At 49.4% G+C, this 19480-nt stretch overlaps 1 protein-coding gene across 4 annotated transcripts in view; it reads right to left on the reverse strand.

Moving 5' to 3' along the window:
* Kcnip1 (potassium voltage-gated channel interacting protein 1) overlaps positions 1–19480 on the reverse strand; it is a 364140-nt gene that overhangs the window by 209488 nt on the left and 135172 nt on the right. Inside the window, exon 1 of one of the 4 annotated variants that reach the window (XM_005071947.4) lies at positions 1262–1693. The exons of 2 other annotated variants lie outside the window; for them this stretch is intronic. In XM_005071947.4, coding sequence (XP_005072004.1) covers positions 1262–1322 — 61 coding nt within the window. In that variant the 5' untranslated portion in view covers positions 1323–1693. Of the gene's footprint in view, positions 1–1261; positions 1694–19480 lie in introns of those variants that run through there. One more of the 4 variants, XM_005071950.4, reaches the window with a different exon arrangement.

The following is a 19480-nucleotide window of genomic DNA, read 5'->3' on the forward strand; positions in this document are numbered from 1 at the left end:
GTCAGGGCAAAGAACCCAGCGGATGAACCGAAGCCCCTTCCGATTCTGGCCTGGGCTCATTGCTTGAGACCTGCACCTGTGGCTGTTTTTCCATGGTGTTTATTCAGCTTGTCTCTAAGAACTGGACCAGAAGCCTGACCCTTTCTTCCTGGGTAGCTCTATGCATGATCCCAACCAAGATGAGATGGAGCAGGTCCTATGAGGAGCCTCATTGTGTACTGGGGCCCACTATCACCCAAATACAGCTCTGGTCACTAGCTAACACAAGGTGGGTACTGTGTCCCCACATGTAGTCGAAATATTTTAAATCTCAGAACTTGAGCATTTGAGTGTGAAACGATTTAGAATCCTTGTGCTATCTGCAATGGCATTTGAGCATTAAGCAAACCGAGCCCATCATTGTCTTTTTCTTGATTGTTTCCAGTGTTTTTATCCCTATAAGCAACTTTCTGTCCCTTGAGACAGAGGCCTGCCTGGTGAACCTCGGTGCAACAAGGTCACCCAGCTCCACATGGATGTCTGACAACTGCCCCGCTGGTGATGGGCATGCCACAGCTGGAGAAAGGCAGTTGTGGAACAGGTTCCTGACAGGGGAATGCCAGGACTGTGTGCTTTGCCTCTGCCCTGCACCTGCCCGGGGACCTCGCCACAGCGCACTCCATTCCCCTGAAGTCCTCAGATCTTAGCAGCACACACACCTTCGCCCTGTTGTGTTCTTTTCTGCAGACTCCCTGTGTCCCAGGACCTGAGCCTAGGGTTCTACCACCTGGATAGCAGCTGATTCCTTTTGGCTTGCAGAGGTTTTTAAGGGAGACGGGCAAATCACTGTCTCCCTCATGGTTAGGCTCCCAGGTCAGCACCTGGCAAGGCATGGCCATTCCCAAGGAAGCATGCATGAGTGTAAGCACCCTTGCTGGATGCTCGAGGTTGCACCAACGTCAGCCCCATGGGAGCGGGAAGAGCCTTCCCAGCCCAGAGAACGCAGCTTTCTCCACCTGTGAATCCGCCTCGTCCTGCTCCCATATATTTCCCAGAAGAGAAGGGTCCATTCGCCCTTGGAGGGGACCAGCGTCCATCCTGACTGCTGCCCCTTGGTGTTCGCACCAGCCCTCCCACGAGGTTCTTATTCCCTTGGGCTAAAGAGACTGTCCAGAACCTTTATGGCTAGGGGATTTGGAACTACGGGAGACAGACGCTGCATCCCAACACAACACCCGGTACTCCCAAACCTATCCAGGGGAGCAGAGGACAGAGTGCTTACCTTTAGAGGGTCGCCTTTGTTTTGTCTGCAGGGATGAGAAGGTGCCCATGACGGCCCCCATGGCAGCGAAGACTTGTGTGCGACTTGGGACCCCAGGCCCTGCCTTTCCCCTCCCCTGAAAAGAAATCGGTGTGGATTGCCCACTCTGAATTGGAGGAGAGGAAATACAAGAAAGCAAAAAGCCCCGGGCAGCTCGCCTGCAGCTTGGTATTCAAAGAGCGTGGGGCCGGGGTGCCGGGAGCTTCTGGCTGCTGCTGTCTTCAGCCCGGCACATGCACTGACACCCAGGGCCAGCGGCTCGCGGGAGCCTTCGCAGACCCCCCAGTGCGGGCACCCAGCCCGGCCTTTGGCCTCGCCGAGGGCCGAACCTCGAGCCCGGAGCCCCGAGCCCCGAAGCCTGCTTGGTGCTGGACACGGGGCCGGCGCGCCCGCCCGGCCGAGGCTGCCGAGCCCGCGCCGCGTGCGGTGCGGGAGCCGCGCTCCGCCCGCCCCTGCTGCCGCCTGGCCGCTCCGCCCCGCACTCGGGCTGGGTCTCAGGGGGCCGAGTACCAATCATGAATGAACCGCGCCTGGGACTGGCGCGGAGAAGAGCTGGACTGCGCACTGGGCTAGTAGAGAGGCAGAGGCAGCCTTGGGGATCTGCGGAGGGGCGGGGTGGGGACCTGGGGACCTGGCCCTGCTGCCTGCACCACACTGCTCCTGGCTGTGCGGGACACTGGGAATGACCTCCTGGCCAGACAGACCCTGTCAGGGACCTGGCTGGTGGGTGTGCAGCTTGGGAAGGGGTCAGCAATTGGCCCCCAGGATGAACATCAATGTGTGTGAGTGTGAGAGTTGTGTGTGTGTGTGTGTGTGTGTGTGTGTGTGTGTGTGTTTCGGCTCGGAGAGCGTTGAGATTTCTCCTGACTTCGGAGAAAATCACATTTAACCACTGCTTGCCTTCCTGGGGTGGAGAAAGTCTACCCTGCCCAGGAAGAAGGGCTCCCCTAAACTCTCTAGGAAGTGTTAGGGACCTGCAGAGTTCCCCCAAGGCCAGGGCTCATTTCTAGTGACAGGAAGTGGGGGGGGAGAGTAGCTCCAGGTCCCATAGGCCCTTGCTGCCCCTCCACCTCTTCTGCATCCCCCCCCCCTTCCTCTCTCACCTGCAGATAGAACAGTGGGGTGGCACTTAAGTTAATGCCTCAGGGGATAGCCCTTGAATTTAGAATGCAGTCTCCCTCCATGATCTCCCCCTTCAAGTGACAGGGATCCTCAAACCTCCCTGCAGATTTCCAATGAAAAGGCAATGATTAGGGACCCGTGGCCTCACCTCCTGGTGGCAACTGATGGCAGGTGTCTCCCTAGAAAGCTCGGGAATTTCCTCTTCCCCAGCCCAGCTGGCTGTCAGTCCTGTCTCTCTGGACTTCCACTGAGAATTTCATGTGCGTTTGCACCGAGAATCCCCAACCCAGGCTGCTCTCAGATCTATGTCCAGTCATTTGCTCTTCACCACACAGAGGCACGCTGGCTGTGTTTGGAGCTCACAGCGTCCCTCAACATATGGCTTCAGAACACGTATACATATATACTACCATGAACATATGGACACGGGTCCCTCAAGCCTACACAGACATTGCTATGCTGCACACAGACAGACTCCAAAACTATAATACACCCATGGGATGCATCTGTAAGACCCCAGACAAGACCCTCATATGTGCACACAGTGCAAAAGGCTCTCAGACGCCCATACACTTGCACATTCAGGAATGCAGTCTGACTCCATGCATATACGACCAGTGAAGAGCCACCTCTCTTTACCCAGTCCATCAGCTGCCCTTCAGGGCCAGATACGGCCCGCAATTTTTTCCCAGGAACTCAGAATAACATGCTTCACCTCCACAGCACTTAATTCCTGCTCAAATTCCAACATGTGTCCTTTTTGGGGGAAGCAGGGACATGGACTTAGAATGCTTTCATTTGCATTGCCCCTCGCCTTGGAATTCAGTCACCGTGTGACATCCATAAAAGTCCCATAGGCTAGTTAGATCAGGTCTGTCATCACCATGGAGAGAAATTGAGGCTTGTTCCTGATGAGGAGCTTGCCTGAAGTTCTCCAGCCAGAACTGGGGTTAGAATTCCTTACCCAGGGTTGTCTCATAATCTCTAGGGTCATTTATGTTGGCAGATGAGGCACTGGGACTCAAGGCTGAAAAGCCAGCTCTGGCTTCCACCCAATTCAAAGCCTCAGCTCTCCACTGGGTATTTCAGCTTTTCCCCCTGGAGTGCTGGATGATGGCGGACATAGGAGCTGGTCTCTGCCTCTTTCCCGTCATCTGGGGATGGAGAGGAAGGAGAGGAAGGACTGAAGTTGGGGTTCCCGGAAGATATCTGGTCTAGTGTGACTCAAGGAACAAAGGGGGTTTCTCTGCTGGGGAGGGCATGGTACTGCACCAGGAGCCTGCCAGTTTCTCAGGATGTCACATGGAAGCCTACCAAACTGCTCCCTGCTAGTCACATGATCTGAATGCCCACATGCAGGGCAGTATTTGAGAGGTTACCAAAGGCTGGGATGCTGCTCTCTGATTTCCCTGCTACAGTCCTCTGAAGAAGTCTACAGAGGAATCCCTCTGTTTTACAGGCCTGACATGGCTAAGTTCCTCTCTGGGTGTCGCATTTGGTTGCATCTGAGCCATGGGAATAACATGAAGTTACCAACATGAAGTCCCACAGGCTGAACCTTTTGTAGCCTGGCTTCTTCCACCAACTCTCCCTCTCTATTGGTCATTCTTTGGGGGAATCTAGCCACACAAGCCTTTTCTATTCCTCTATGGCCCCATCCCGGGGCCTTTGCATATCCTCTGCCTAGAATATCCCTCATCCCTTTCTCTGTCTGGTAATCCACTGCCCAACTTTGATCTGTTCCATATCTCATCTGCACCAGAAGCCTCTCCTGGTCCCCAGCAGGAGCCTTCTTTGGCATTTCCATGGCCCTTGAGGCTCTTTCCCGCCTTACAACCTTCCATCTCATTGTCTTTTTTTTTTTCCCCTATCTGGCTTTCTCTGTGGATGCTTTAGCTTAACCCTATCTGTTCAGCTGCTGGTGACACAGGTGCAGTCTTTTGTTGTTTTCTATTGTTGTGAAGAGATACCATGACCAGGGTAACACATGAAGGAAAGAGTTTACTGGGGACTTGCTTACAGTTTCAGTTTTGGAGGGCGAGTCCAAGCCCTTCATTGCAGGGAGGCAGGTAACTGAGAGCTACATTCTTACACACAAGACAGAGAGGGCTAACTGGGAGTGGTTTGGACTTTTGAAGCAAGCTCAAGCCCTGTGACACACCTCCTCCAACAAGAACAAACCTCCTTAACCCTACAGTTCCACCAACTAGGGACCAAAAATTGAAATATATAAGCCTAGAGGGCCATTTCTCATCCAAACCACCACACTCGGTGATCAATTAATTAATAAAAATGAATGATTTCTAGATTATTCTTGATCATGTTAAGAATCTTCTCCAGTGAAGATTCATTCACTTGCTCACTCGCTCACCCACTCACTCATGCAACAACTGCTTGTGACATATCTACCTGCAACCAAACAGCTACACTCACAATAGCCCATTTATTCTTGACATTACTCTAAGGGGTAGGTGTTACCTGCAGATAACCCTACTCTCTCTCTCTCTCTCTCCCTCTCTCTCTCTCTCTCTCTCTCTCTCTCTCTCTCTCTCTCTCTCTCTCTCTCTCTCTCTCTCTCTCACACACACACACTGTGCAACAGAAGAGCAGACATCATGTGGGGGATGTTCACAGAGAAACCTGAGGGATACATAGAGGAGAACGCAGGAGAGAAGGGAGGCAAAAGCAGCCCCTCTCCTGCCTCTTGGGAACTCACAACACAGCAGCAGACGATGTGGCTAGGTAGATGTGCCCAGGGGCTGCCAAAGGAACATGCCATCAGTCACTGGCTGCAGGGGTTACCTGTCCTGCAGCCTCTGACCGGAAGTACTGGCTACCATGACAGCTTCATCCTGTTGACCCTACCTGGGTTTCAGTGCTACATGTCCCTCTATTCTTCAGATGAGCTTGCCTATTTCTCATTTCTGGCTCTGACTCCCCTCTCATTTGTCCTAGTATGAATCAAAGGTTTCTGTGCCCCAAAATTGTCACATTAAAGCTTTAGCCACTACTCTGGCTGCATTTGGAGACTGAGTCTCAAGGATATTAATTCCGGCTAAGTGAGGGTATAAGGGTGGAACTCTGGCTATCTATCTATCTATCTATCTATCTATCTATCTATCTATCTATCTATCTACCTATCTATCTCAGAAAAATACCAGACCCACTCCATGTCCCCTGCAAGCACAAAGATGGGTGAGCATTCTGAAATCCAGTTGCCCTTTGTTATCAAAGATAGAGACTTCACCAGACTTTAGCTCTTGATCATGGACTTCCTGTGTCTGGAACTGCAAGGAGAGGTTCCTAATGTCTAGGTCACCTTGAGCATGTCCAGACTACACCCTCAAAATGCTCTGGAATCAAGTCTTGCCTTCAGATAAGAGCTTCTAAATAGTACTCCTTTAGGGCATTCCTCTGTGGCCGTCCACGGAAAGGGGTGGGGTGGTCAGAGGTCTATGGGGATCCTAGGAAAACATGTGGCTGCTTGTCTGAGCCTATGTAACATCAAGCCCCTTCTTGTTTTCTCCTCTGTCCATTCTCCTCCTCTTTTCCCGTTCTTACTTCATTCCTCTATTGTCCACCGCACCTTTCTTTGCCTCCTTATCCTTTCCTTCCTACTCATTCTTCCCTCAACCTCACATCTCCCCACAGTTCCTCCCACCAGAGAAGTAAGTAAGGAGGTGTCTGGAGTGTGGAAGTTGGCAGAAGTGGGTTTGGATCCACCCACCCCTTGCTGTGTGACACTGGGCATGATGAGTACTCTCTCTGAGCCTTACTTTCATCTTGAGCATTGTATCGACACTTTCCTCACCCCGCTGCCGTGAGGCTGGTGAGATGCTTCTCACAGGGCCCTCGGGAGGTGCCTAACACACGGATGAGCCTGTGATGGAGGCCAGACACCTGCTGCTCCTGCCGCCGTGGACCAGGCATGGTGCAGAACTGAGGAAGCCTCAGCCTTCCCTGTGGCTTCCATCTTTGCTCTTCATCTGTTGGGTAGGAAATCTATTCTTGGGGTCCCCATCTGGTATTAAAAGACTGAGATTAGTGAAGGCAGAGAATGAGGTTGGCACCTGATCATGTGCAGTTCAGTGCTGTTCACTGCTGTCTTGTGCCATTTCCCAAATGTTCTGCATGCATAAGCCGGGCCTCCCCAAATAGACTGGGAGTTTTAGAAAGCAGAGGCCGAGGCTCCTGCTTTGCATACATCCCCACCCCACCCCATCCCCATCCATATCTATGAAGCCAAACCTGGTCCAGACTCTCTTAGGGGCCACAGATATTCAACGTGACACCACTCAAGATGGAAAGATGACTTTATCACTTAGCTTCTGGGGTCAAGTCCCTTCTACTAAATGTGTCTCTGGGTCTTCATCTGACATGTGGGTTGACGTGAGACCCGGTCAAGACAGATAAAGAGAAAGGGCATTGGTCCTGTCCAAAGCACTCAGTAGGTATGTTTCCATTTACTTTGGGGCTCATTTAGTTATTCAGTCGTTGACTCTGCACATGTTTGCTAAGCACCATTGGCTTGCCAGGCTCTATTCTGATCACATCAAGCCCACATTGAATAAGAAAAAGCAACAATCCCTGAGTTTAGAGAACTGCCAGTGTGGGCTGCAGGCTGTCCGTCCAGCAGATCCACTCCTCACCATCTCAGGTCATGCTGGAAGGAAAGAGGGCTGCTTGGGGTGTCAGGTGCTCGGAGTGTCCTCACGTGATAGTCCATGGTGCTGTAGCACCATGGGGTTTCACAGGCCAGGGAGGGGAGTGAATAAAAGCAACCTTCAAATGAGATTGCGAGGTCCAGATGTGCTATGTGACCTTGATCAAGGCATCTGACCTCTGGGAGCACTCCTCCCCCGCCCCATCCCCACCTCTCATTCTGGCAATGTCAATGGCAGGGACAGGGCTAAGCTGAAATTGACTATGATTATCAGAGTGCCTGGTGGGGGTCTCTGGAGCTGGATGGAAAACATCATGACTTAGAAAACATCATCTGTGCCTCAGTTTCCCCTGCTGGTCCCCTTTGCTTCTATTTCCTCAGTCTCTGTAAGAAAAAAGGAGACCTTTGAACAGGACTTGGGCTCAGGCGAGCATCCTCTCCGGCTGTGTCCCTGTGCTCAAGCATCTTTTTTTTTTACGAGACAGGGTTAAGCATGGCCTCATCTGTCTAAGCTGATCATGTTCTCTTGGGAGCAGTACTAATGTGAACTGCAAGGGAACTGTGGAGGGGGCTGGGGACACCCAAACTCACAGGCTCCGTCACGTGTCCTGATGGCTGCACTGCCCCAAGGGATCCCCCTTCGTGTGCTAGCTCTGGCACAGCCCCCACCAAGGCCGGGTGAGTTCAGACAGAGTGCAGCCACCCACGCAGCTGAGACTCTGGCAGCGCAGTGCTGAGTTACCCAGATCCTGTGGGGGAGGGGGGATTCCTGGAGCCCAGAGGCTTGGTGCCCACACTACACTAGGAACAGGGTAGACAATTAATCGACCTTGATGGAGTGGCTGCCTATGGATGGGTGAGGGAAGGTGGGTGGCTTCAAATCTGTTCACACAGTCAAGTGTCAGGAGGCACTGTAGACCTTTCTCACATGCTCACCTAGTTCAGAATCCATGGCTCTCCCACAAAACACGTTTGTGGACATCTCAGTTATGAAACTCCACTCATGGAAGCAGGAAGGCACGCCATCCATTTGTCTGTGAGCTGTGTGATTTCAACTCTATAAGGCCCAGTTTGCACATCTATAAAATAGGCATGATTACTCCTAGGGGTCACTGAGGGTGATACATAAGGACCCCCATAGTGGGTTTGGAGGACTTCAAGGTTCAAGGTCATTTTAACTTTGGTGCTAACCTCCAGCAGTCATTGGAAGTGAGGGTGCTGAGTGAGTGCTTTCTGCTTGTCATCTCCAAGCCTGCCTTGGGGCTGACAGGTCTGTGCTTACTCTGCTGCTCATAGTCTCAGGGGATGAAAAGCTAGCAAAGAACTGTCACACCCCAGCCATCCCCTTGGAACGGTTAGAATCCAGGACATAAGGCCTAACCCTGGCCACTGACCAGCCCTGCTCAGAATCCTAGGATAAGCAAAAGTTGAGACCACTGAAGTCGGAGTCTAAGTCAGCCTAGGAAGGTGAGCGTGAGGGTGGAGGAGCCACACAGAGAGGATGAGAGTCGTTGGGAGTGGGGAGTCAAGGATGTGGTTCTGAGTAGGGATGGGTAAAGGTGAGGAAGGCCAAGGGTCAGGGTCATCATCTCTTCTCTGCCTGTGGTATTGAGCTTCTCAGCAGACAATTACTGTGGCCAGAATTTCTTGTCTTTCTCAAGTGTGTGCAGAATGGGGCTCCCTCTCATCATCTTGGGCAAGTGTGTTCACCCCCCCCCCCCGCATCATTCTCCTCTGGTTATGTAATCATTACATTAACGAGGGCAGCTATCCTCCTCAGAGATCTTACCATGTTCCAGTCACATGCCTAACCTCACTCAATCATTTCGATAGCCCCATGTGGCCAGCGCTTTCATTAGCTCTCATTTAGCATACGCGGCCCCTAAGGTGCAGAGAGGGTGCTAGCCTGCCCAGTGCCATATGGGAAGTGAGGGATGGAGCTGCCCGGCAGTTCAGCCCCTCTGCTTCTGGAGCCCAATTCCCTGTCCTGCCACTATGGCAACTGTTTTTTTCCTCTGGGGAGGGAGAAGCATACGGTGCATTTTCTCAGAGCTGAAGGCTAGAAGTCAAGTGAAGTACAGGGTCCTGGACCCTTTGAGTGACAGTCCCCCTCCTGGGGCATTTCTGGTATTCTGGGGGCTGCAGCCATGACCACAGCCTGATAGGGCGCATGCAGGATGTGTTTCTTTCCACAGCTTCTACAAATGAAGACCCAGGAGGAAGCGATCAGGGAAGGGAGGAGGGAGAGGCTGCCAGAGGACCTGATGATTAGTAACAATGCCAGCTATAAGTGGATGAGTGCACCCCGCACCCCACCACAGCACTAGACCTGTCAGCATGCTCCAGTTCCCAGAGCACCCGCTGCCTTCGAGTAAGGGAGCCCCAATGCAGAGACAGTAGGACTCCTGCCACCACTGTGCAGAGGCCTGACTCTGAGACAAGGTCTGCTGAAGCAGGGTAGTATAAAAGTGGGAGATATTCATGGAATTTGTTCTATACCCAGATCCACATTTGAGACCGACAGCTTCTATTGCCTGAGCTGACATGACATAGAAACAGTGGGTCACTTTCTTGGGTTTTGAGTCATGGAGGTTTAGCACGGAATTAAAAGCCTGGAATAGTCTATTATCAGTTAGTAAGAAAGTAGCAGAGGGAGATTTCATCGCTGACAGTCTCAGGAGTTGGTACCTGCTTAGCAGACTGGAAGCCCAGCCTCCAGTGGGATATGGAAGAGGAGAGAAGAACCCCAGAGCTGGATATGGCTACTGTGATCTCCCAACTCCAGCCTCTCTTTGCAGAAATACTGCATAGATGCTGGCTTCATGCCTACACGAAGCAAGAGAGTCTTGATCTGTCCCTTCTGGGTGAATCTGGCAAGGAGAAGAATCATGCCCCTGAGCCAGAGAGTGGCTGTCCCAGAAGTCACAAAGAGTCAGCAAATTTCTGGTAGAAGCCTACCTCTGCTGTAGTGCTCTGTAAGCCCACTCCAAATATACAGGCAATGTGGGAGACTGGGTGTCCTGAACTAGCTGAGTTTCTCTATCACTGAAATGGGAATGTAGAACAGAAATTAAAGTTCAGCCATTTGTGAAATAGGCAAAGCAACATTGCTGGCACACCAGAGTAGTCAGATAATCCAGCAGTGTCCCCATGGCAGGTCAAGCTCTCTTCTTCATTTCATAGATTAGCAAACTGAGATGTGGGTTGATGATGGCATTTATCCTGGACACAAACCTGGCATGATCTATAGAGTGAGGCTCTGAGCTCAGCTCTGTCTGCCTTCAAGGTCCAAGCTCTTCTCCAATCAGATGGGAAGGACACCAGAGGGGAACAAGGAGCTAGGGAGAGAGGGGAAGGTAACTGCTTCATCGTGAAGAGGTCGGGTGACAAAGGCATGCACTTGTCCTCCCATACTTGAGAATGGCTATTCTGCATCATGGAAGAGTGACTGGGGAAAGCCTTTGTCTTGGATGACAACTATAATCGACACACATGGCTCAGCACATCCATGGGCAGCAATGGGGTGCGGTGGGAGGAGGACACAGCAGCTTCAGCACCAGTAACAATCCCAGAACAATTGCTACCTGCGCTCCTGGGACCATCCTTTCCCCCCTGGAGCTGAGGGAGAGAGCAGAAGACACGGGAGTCCAGGCTGCTTCTCCCCTCTGTGTGTTTTATGTGAAGTCTCCCTTCCTTGTTTCCACAAGATGGCCTTGGCAACGGCTGCCCATGGGGCTCTTTCTGGTTTCTGTTGTCCTGTCTTGCACTGAGCTGACCCACAACATCTGAGTGTGTTGGCTTCATTCTGGTGCTGAGGTTGCTAATTGATAGTCCTGGACTGACTTCTGGGCTGGCATTTTCACGGTGCATTAGTATTCATGTCCACAGCACAGGGTTTTTCCAGATTGGGGGGGGGGAGGCAGAGGAGTCTCACATTCAGCCTGCTGTGCAGTGTAAAAAAGATACAGTTCATGAAGAATTAATGATACCAAGTGAGAAGAGGCTTAGGAAGGCAAACGGCCTGAGGCCAGATCTCTACAAGGAGCTTCCCACACTTCCAGTTTTGGGGGTATCTGCCATCTGTAATGTACCAACTCCTAACCACTTCCTCCTCCAGCAATCTAGTCAACTTGGGGTCCTGCTTGGTCTCACTTGTTCTGGGATGGACCAAACCAAAGATGCAGAGAGAGGTAAGACAGGCCTGACTGTTCCCCTCAGGAAGCTCACCTTCCTGAAGAGAACATTTGAAGACAGAGATAAGCCAACAGAATTCAATAAGAGTCGTCAGCTTAGAGAAGGGGCATATAGGTTAATTTTGGAAAGAAAAATGAGAGGGCAAATGGACTTCAAGGCTTTTCCAAAGACATGTCTGAGCTGAGCCTTGAAAGACAGTAAGAATGTACCAACCAAAGGCTATTGCCTACAGCTTATTTCATTCATGGACCGCCCCCCTTCCCTCAGCACCAGAGGAGTCAGCCTTTTTCAAACTCATAGAAAGAGACTGCTGGGCCAGGCAACAGTGCATCATGAATCCCATTCATGGATTTCCCAAACCTACAGCTGGAGAAAGCAGATACAAACATCATGAGTGGCACAATAAACCCTGTGATACAAGATTGAAACAAGGGGTTGAGTCAGCCTGAAGCAACTGGATGGTCCAAAAGTTGCAGGACTGGAAATTTCGCAGCCTCTGTATGTACCCTGTATTAGTCAGTGCTCTGTTATAACAATACCTGAGAAAATCAATTTATGAATACAGGAGGTTTACTGTGCTTTGGGCCTGTGATGGCACACTGCCTTTTTATTTTTCCCATTGCTGTAAAATATCCCAGTAAAAACATGTTAATGTTGGAAGGTCTTCTTTGGGCTATTCGTTTCAGCCCTACATGGTGGCAGCAGTTTGAGACAGCCGGTCACAGTGTACTTGCAATCAGGAAACATGTGGAGATGAATGCCATCACTCAGTTCATTTTTATTCAGCCCATGATCAGCCTATGAAATGTTGCTTCCTATGTTTAGGGCAGTTCATCTTACCTCAGTTATCCTAACCAGGAAAAGCATGCTCATAGTTTTTTCCCCTAGGTGATTTTAGGTCCTGTCAAGTTGACAACAATGTAAAACACTATAAGTCTACCTCTTGTCAACTTGATACTCAAATATACTGCTTTTAAAATCGTAATATCTCATCCTTTGTCCTCATAGGTTCATGCTCATCTCATGTTGTAAAATGCATTTCAAGCCAACTTCAAAACCATCTGTAGTCTTCAACAGTTTCAACATTGTCTGAAAGCATAAATGTAGGGTCTCTTCTGAGATGCATGTAATTCTTTATCTATGAACCCTGTACAATCAAAAATATTACATAGTTCAACTATACAATGACACAGAGTAAATATTCTCGTCCCAACATAGGAGAATATAGCAAGGAATAGTTAGACTAATTAATGCAACACCCAAACCCAGGTGGTAAAACACCAAATCTTGCAGTTCCACACCCATCCAGCAACTCCTGATGAAATCACCTAGGCTCCAAATGGCTTAGCTATATCTCCTACTTCCAGATCTGCCACTTGTTTCGCTACACGCCCACAGTTTGCCCCAGTAGATGTCCCATAGTTTGGCATCTCCAGCATCCTGGGGTCTCACACAGCTTCACATGATGATCTTTGAGGGATTCCTCGTAGGGACCCTGACTCTGCCATACATTGCCTGACCCCAGCTGGAGAAAAGTCTCCGTGACCCTCCCCTTATTCTTACATCTTTTTATGGCAGTGCCAGTACCATATAGGTGATGCAGTCAACATCTGCTAAGTTCTCAGGAGTGTGAAGACGAGGGATTAGTACAGAGAGGAGGGTAATGGGGCCCGATTCTAGCTAGGTCAGTAGCTTTGTGTTCTGATCTTAGGAAAACACTTCCCTAGGTAATTGCTTTCAAGGAGCAGAGAACCCCTTCAGCTGAATTCTTTGTTCAAATTCTCTCTATTCAAATAAATTCGCATGTTTAAGAGATAGAGTCTTTGATGGGTGTCATCTTACACCTCATCCCCAGGGACACACATACTGTCCCAAGACAAGACAGGGTATTGCTCTTTAACAATTTCAGCCTCCTTTGACGTTCTCTGGATGTAATTTTAACTTGTACAAACTCTTAGCCTCAACAAATTGCACATTTATTTATTCTTATTTCATATATGACATCCTGACTGCAGTTTTCCCTCTCTCCTCTCCTCCCAGCCCTTCTCCCACCTCCCCTCTCTCCCAGATCCACTACTCCATTTCCCTCCAGAAAAGGGCAGCCTCCCAGGGACATCAACCAAACATGGCATCTCAAGCTTCAATAAGACTAGTCACATCCCCTCATATTAAGGTTAGATAAGGTAACACAATAGGAGGAAAAGGGTCCCAAAAGTATGCAAAAGAGTCAGAGACAACTCCCCGTTCCCACTATTAGGAGTCCCACAAGAACACCTAGCTATACAATCACAACATATATTCAGAGGGCCTAGGTGAGACCCATACAGGCTGCCTGTTTGTCTCTTCAGTGAGCCCCTATGAGTCCTCACTAGTTGATTGATCAAACTGCAGATTTTTGTGTGTGTGTGCCAAACTTTATTCCATTTTCACTATAGACCTGGATAAGTGCAGTAAACAGGAGCCATGTCACAGCCTGGATGTTTCCCTGTCTTGAAGTTTTTTTTCCATCAACCAAATTTATTAGTCCTTATCTTTGAACTCAACTTCATGCAAGTTCTCAGGACATGGACAGAATGATGCCAACACACACACACACACACACACACACACACTTGCCAAAACATCGCACAAATAGTCCTTAACCCACTTCCCAATATAGTTCTTGCTCCCTTCTCAGACCTCTTGATCTAGGTCTCCATTTTCCATTTTTGCAATGCAAGCTCCCAACAGAATGGTTTATTTAGCTCTGCTTCCAACATGCTAGCCTAAATTACTAAACACTCCCACATTGCAGCCATACATATTTCCAAAGACCTGCACTGCCAGGTTTATCACAGCAATCACAGCAACAGCCCCACTTTCCTGTGCCTTGTTCTATGCCATATTACTTTCCCTATTGATAAGATGTCCAGGTCAAAGCAACTTAAGAGGGGAAGGGTTAATTTTTCGTCCCTAGAAAATAAGTTCTTTTGTGGAACTACCCAACACAATGTTTTAAGGGACTTGGTATGTTGCATTGGGCCTCTCATTTCACAGATGCTCTGGGGTCAGCAGCAGGAGGGATAGAGTTGGGACGCTACTTGAGGATCTGAGAAGATCCTGGTATGATTTAAAGCACTGAGACAGTTCATGTCCGTGACTTTCCCTCCAGATCTGGACTAACTTTACTCTTCATTTTCTGTGAGGCACAACATCGTGGGTATGTAAAGAGGTTTCTGCTCCAAAGTGTTTCTCCTTTCCCTTGAGTGATTTTATTAGAATAATATGGAATTCAGACTAGAATATAAATGACTGATATTATATCATGAGCTAGATTGCCCAGAGGAGTGATTAGCAATTGTATAGGGAAGTGTTTTCTTAGGGTCAGCACACAGAGGTCACTTCAAGGTGGGAGATGCAGTTTATAACAGAGATCAAAGGCCATTAGAGCTGAGGGAGGATTCCATCTGTAACCAGGAACACAAATTCTGGCTGAGGATTTGTACCAGGCAGCCTTCTCTTGGCCTCTGTTGGAATGTCATCTTCCATTGTGCAATGTATCCATCATCCATCCATCCATCCATTTATCCACTACACACTTGCACATACCTGTTTGCATTGCAGGCATCGGCACACACAATGACCAGCCCTGACATTTTTCCTGTTTTTTGGAGCCCGAGAGCCTGAATTCTGAAAGCATAAGAGTTTCTTTCAAGTACAGTATTTGGGGTGCATAAACTTGGCAGATGGTTGGGGGAGCAGGGACCCAGGCAATGTGAATAAGTGGTTTGATATATTCAGGTGCCAAAAGAATGGGGTGGGGCCACAATGTTAAGAGGAGGCAGAGAAGCCCAAAGGCACAGAGTCTGAGGTCCTTGGGGCAGGGTTGGGAGCTCACACTTGGAGCAAAGAGAAGCTCTGTGGGGTTTTCTAAGTAGTGCTTTTATTTCGAAAGGATCAGAGGCAATGCTAGTGAGTGGCAGCATCCTGCTTACTGTGGTTAAATGTTCACATCAGGACCTGCTATTGGCACCAACCACATGCCAGGCTCAGCTCTCACTGATCTCGCTGATTCCTACTTGGCTGTGCAGGTAGTTCTGAGCCCTGCCTCCCTATGGATTTGTGTAGCCAATATCAGTTAAGATGTGTGTGTGTGTGTGTGTGTGTGTGTGTGTGTGTGTGTGTGTGTGTGCATACGTACGTATGTATGTATGTATGTGTGTGTGTCTTTCTGTGCACAAAGGATCCTTGGGCCACTTGGCTAGAGCCTCCTCTATCCATTCATGGAAGGAGAATGCTCAGAAGAGAACTGCTGAGGATTGAGAGTATTCCCTGGGCCAAGGCCATGGCCTCCCTAACTTTGGTTGCCCTAAGAGGCTTTTAAACAAATACCTTCCTCATTAGTGTGAGTTTGTTTGGAAACTTTCACTTTTCAACCAAAGAGTGTGAACAGAGAGGTTCATCAACTCAACCACAACCATGCAGTACTAGTCATGGCTTCCCAGATGTACCAATTTAGAGGTTTCTAACAACTGCCAAATGCCCTGTTCTCAGAACAGAAGAATGGCCTGTCACGGCAAGCAAGGAATTGATTGGCAAATGTTTGGGAAATGCCAAGTGTAAAAAAAAAATTCTGCTTCTCACATGTTGGTGTTGGCCCAAAGATGGTTGAGAAAAACTGTTTGCCTTCAGTTTCTCTACCAGTGAGGACAGGGGAGCAGGTGAACTTCTCAGCAATGGGCCAAAGGCTGTCAGAACCCTGTTTCCCCCTATGTGTAACTGCCTGGTCCATGCTTTCTGAATGTTGCAGATGTCTTAGGACTCCTGGCATGGCTCTGGCACAGGGGGAGAGGAGCCTCTGGTCCTCCCGTGGTTCTGGTAGGACCCAGTGACTAACCTGACTTTCTGAGGCTGGGTCTGGTTTTGGCTTCTGTTAAGAGAAGCTTTTTCCTTGAGAGAAGCCTTTCTTCCAGCCTGGTTCTAGATCCGCATCAGTCCCAAATAAACACACAGGAGGCCATATTAATTATGAAGCTGTTGGCCTTGCTTGTTTCTTACTGGCTAGCTCTGACTTAAGTAATTATCCCATAATTGTTAATCTAAGTATGTCTCTTACCGGAGAGGTTTCCGGGCTTCCTACCCCAATGGCGTTACATCTCGACTCTTGTGTTTCTCCTTCCCAGAATCCTCCTGGACTCCTAGTCCCTCCTATCTAAATTCCCTATTGGCCAGACAGTGCTTTATTGGCATAAGACTTCCCCAACAGGCTTCCAGCTCTCAGCAGTTCTGAAGGTACCTTCCTCCGTGTTTGAGACTTTATACCTTCCAAAGGATTCACAAGAGGGGCATGCTTGGTATTGTCCCAGAAGCAAGCACAATGCTGGGCCTGAAATCCCTGTCCCAGATACTGAACTGTTTTATGGAGTGGTCTGTTCAGACTACCCTGGGGTGGGATACTATATGGGATAGAGGAGCAGGGTATAAAGAGCAGGCTAAGCCAAGATGGAGAGAAGAAGATCCAGCAGCCTGGGGCCTTTGTCCTGACAGCAGCCATTAGCCCAGGATGGCCACCCTACCATGCCCTGATCAGGTCTTGGATGCCACAAGACAGTCTCATCTTTCTCAGCTCCCAGACAAACAGTCTTGGCTCTCTTTCTCACAGGGCATCTCTACTGGTTCTGGCAGGCAGTCTCACTTGTCCGGGGGCACTGCTGAGGTGATGGATCAAAGTGTCTCACCCCCTTCTTGTGCTTCTGAACTCCCAGGCTGCTCAGTCATTATGGTGTAGTCTTCCATCTGCTCTACCAATGCCCTCCAGGCTCGGGGGAGCAGATGCAGACTTCCTCTTCAATGTTAGTGAGATACTCCTACTAAGCTACTGTGATTGGGTGTCTTGGCATAGCCATGTTGTCTTGGTTGGCTCCTCTGTACACACTGTTCACAGAGAAGTATGAAAAGTCCTCAGTGGGCTGTGGGGTCTGATACTGGGGTTCTTAAAGGTATGCCTGCTCACACAGATGCTCTCTCACCCCCAGTCCACATACTCAACACACCAAATGCTTTCTCTGGTCCTAGACTCTGCACATTCTGTTGCACCCCACCCCCGAAGCCTTTCCCCTGTCCTATAACACTTTCCTCTCCATCCAGAGATGTCTGATGCTCACAGTGACCGCTTACTACTGGGCTGAGTGCTGGTTCCTGGGCTTGGTGCCTCATGGGCTGCTTACAGTAATCTCTGAAGGGATGAATGTATGAATGTATGCACCTACAGTCTACATTCTTGCACACATAACCATATGTTGTATTTTGTTTTGCTTTGATGTGCTGCTTCCCAAGGGAACACTGCAAAGCCTTGAAGGAAAGAAGCCTTCCTTTGGTGTCATTTTCCTATGCCCCTGAACCCGAGGCTTGTTCAGCAAACTCCTATCTGCATCAGGCAGGTAATAGGGGCCTCTCTAATCCAAGAGAAGTCCTTCCTCATGTCAAGACTCTTGACAGTTTCTAAATCCCCCTGGAAATTTGATGAAGTCCATGAACTGTGTCCCCAGAAACACACACAGGCTAGTAAACTATGATGTCAATTTCCAAAGCCCCTGCCATCCCTGGGGTCTACTGTTGTGAGAAAGACAACCAAAGCAACAGAAGATATTACACTTTTGGTTTTTTGCTTGTTAAGGTGTATGCTAGGAAGCAAACGCCGCTGGTATCAGAGATCACAGGATATAAAGAGATTAACTCCCTTTGTGTGGAGTTGGGTATCTTGGGGTGTAGAATTCAAGGAAGTCGGTACAGAAGAGTGACTTTTGGGAAGTGATAGAGCTTAACAGGTGGCCAGGCAGAGGGAGAGCACCGTGGGCACAGAGGGGGCACAGGAGGCACAATGCAAGGAATGGTGGGGACAGAGTACTGAAGGGCCAGCATCTGCCTGAGTGGCAAAAGTTTCCTGTGCCTGGACACTGATCAAGGTTGCACAACCCTGTGCACATGCAACTGTATACGCTAAATGGTGAATTTTATCCTGTGGCATATAGACAGGGATGGTTAATTCTGTGTGCCGACTTGGCACATGTGGATGCCCAGCCGTCTGGTCTCACACCAGCCTATATGTTGAAGGTAATTCTTTTAGATGCAATTAATCAGAAGTCTCTGAGCAAAGCAGGGCACCCCCCATAATATAGATGGATGGATGTGGGCATCTGCAGGGCTCCTGAGATGAGACTAAAATCTGTCTCCAGGCTACTATCAAATGAAATCTCTCTCTCTCTCTCTCTCTCTCTCTCTCTCTCTCTCTCTCTCTCTCTCTCTCTCTCTCTCTCTCTCTCTCTTTCCCTTTCTCTCTCTCTCTCTGGATAAGATTTCAATGCTGGTCCATGCTGTGTGTTCCTATGGACCCCTCTGCCTGCTTTCACCCCTATTTGCCCAGCAGAGGTCCTGCGTATGCTTGTGGGACACCATGTCTGGTCGGAAGGTTGAAGAACAGCATCCACTTTCCCCTTTCACTACTGCTCAAATCTCTGTCTCTGCTCTCTTTGTCTCTCTTTATCCCCCACGCCATGTCTCTGTCTCTTTCTACCCTCCCCCCACTCTGTGTCTCACTGTGACCAACTTCTAAATTGCAGTTTGTGCCTCCATTTAAAAAAGCTCTCAATAGGGGTTTAGATATGCTAGCAAACCATCTACTCCAAGGGCACAGAGTGACCCGAGTGTGGCTCACTCAGACCTCAGTGAGACAATCCCATGCAGCTGCAGCACGGTGGTAGATGAGTTGGGCTTATTTACTTTTTAAAAAATTGTAAATTGAGTCTAGAAATGATAGGAAGATTTGGGGAAGGGGGCTCACACATCAGAAAATGCATAGTAATCAAATCCACAAGCTGCCAGAGAGCTAAGACGTCTTGGCAGCAGGAACTTGCCAGCTGCATTTCAGAGGGGGCAGATCAGCTGCCTTCACCTTCAGCTTTGGCTTACTCTGCTCAAAGCACACACTCTCCACAAAGACAGTAAGTCCATGCACTGCTCTACCTTTGATCAGGAGTAAAAGGTGGGACCTGCCCTTCTGCCTTCCTACAAGATACAGTGTCCTGGGAGCATACCCAGGGGCTTTACTGGACAAATTGGGTGAAAGCTGGTAGGGAGAGCCATAGGAACACACACCATGGAACAACATTGACATTTTAGCCAGCCAGACAGTGAGTGTAGGCCTGGGGGCCACTGGGTTGTAT

Source organism: Mesocricetus auratus, unplaced genomic scaffold (genome assembly GCF_017639785.1).
Source record: "Mesocricetus auratus isolate SY011 unplaced genomic scaffold, BCM_Maur_2.0 Super-Scaffold_100007, whole genome shotgun sequence".
Lineage (NCBI taxonomy): Eukaryota > Metazoa > Chordata > Mammalia > Rodentia > Cricetidae > Mesocricetus > Mesocricetus auratus.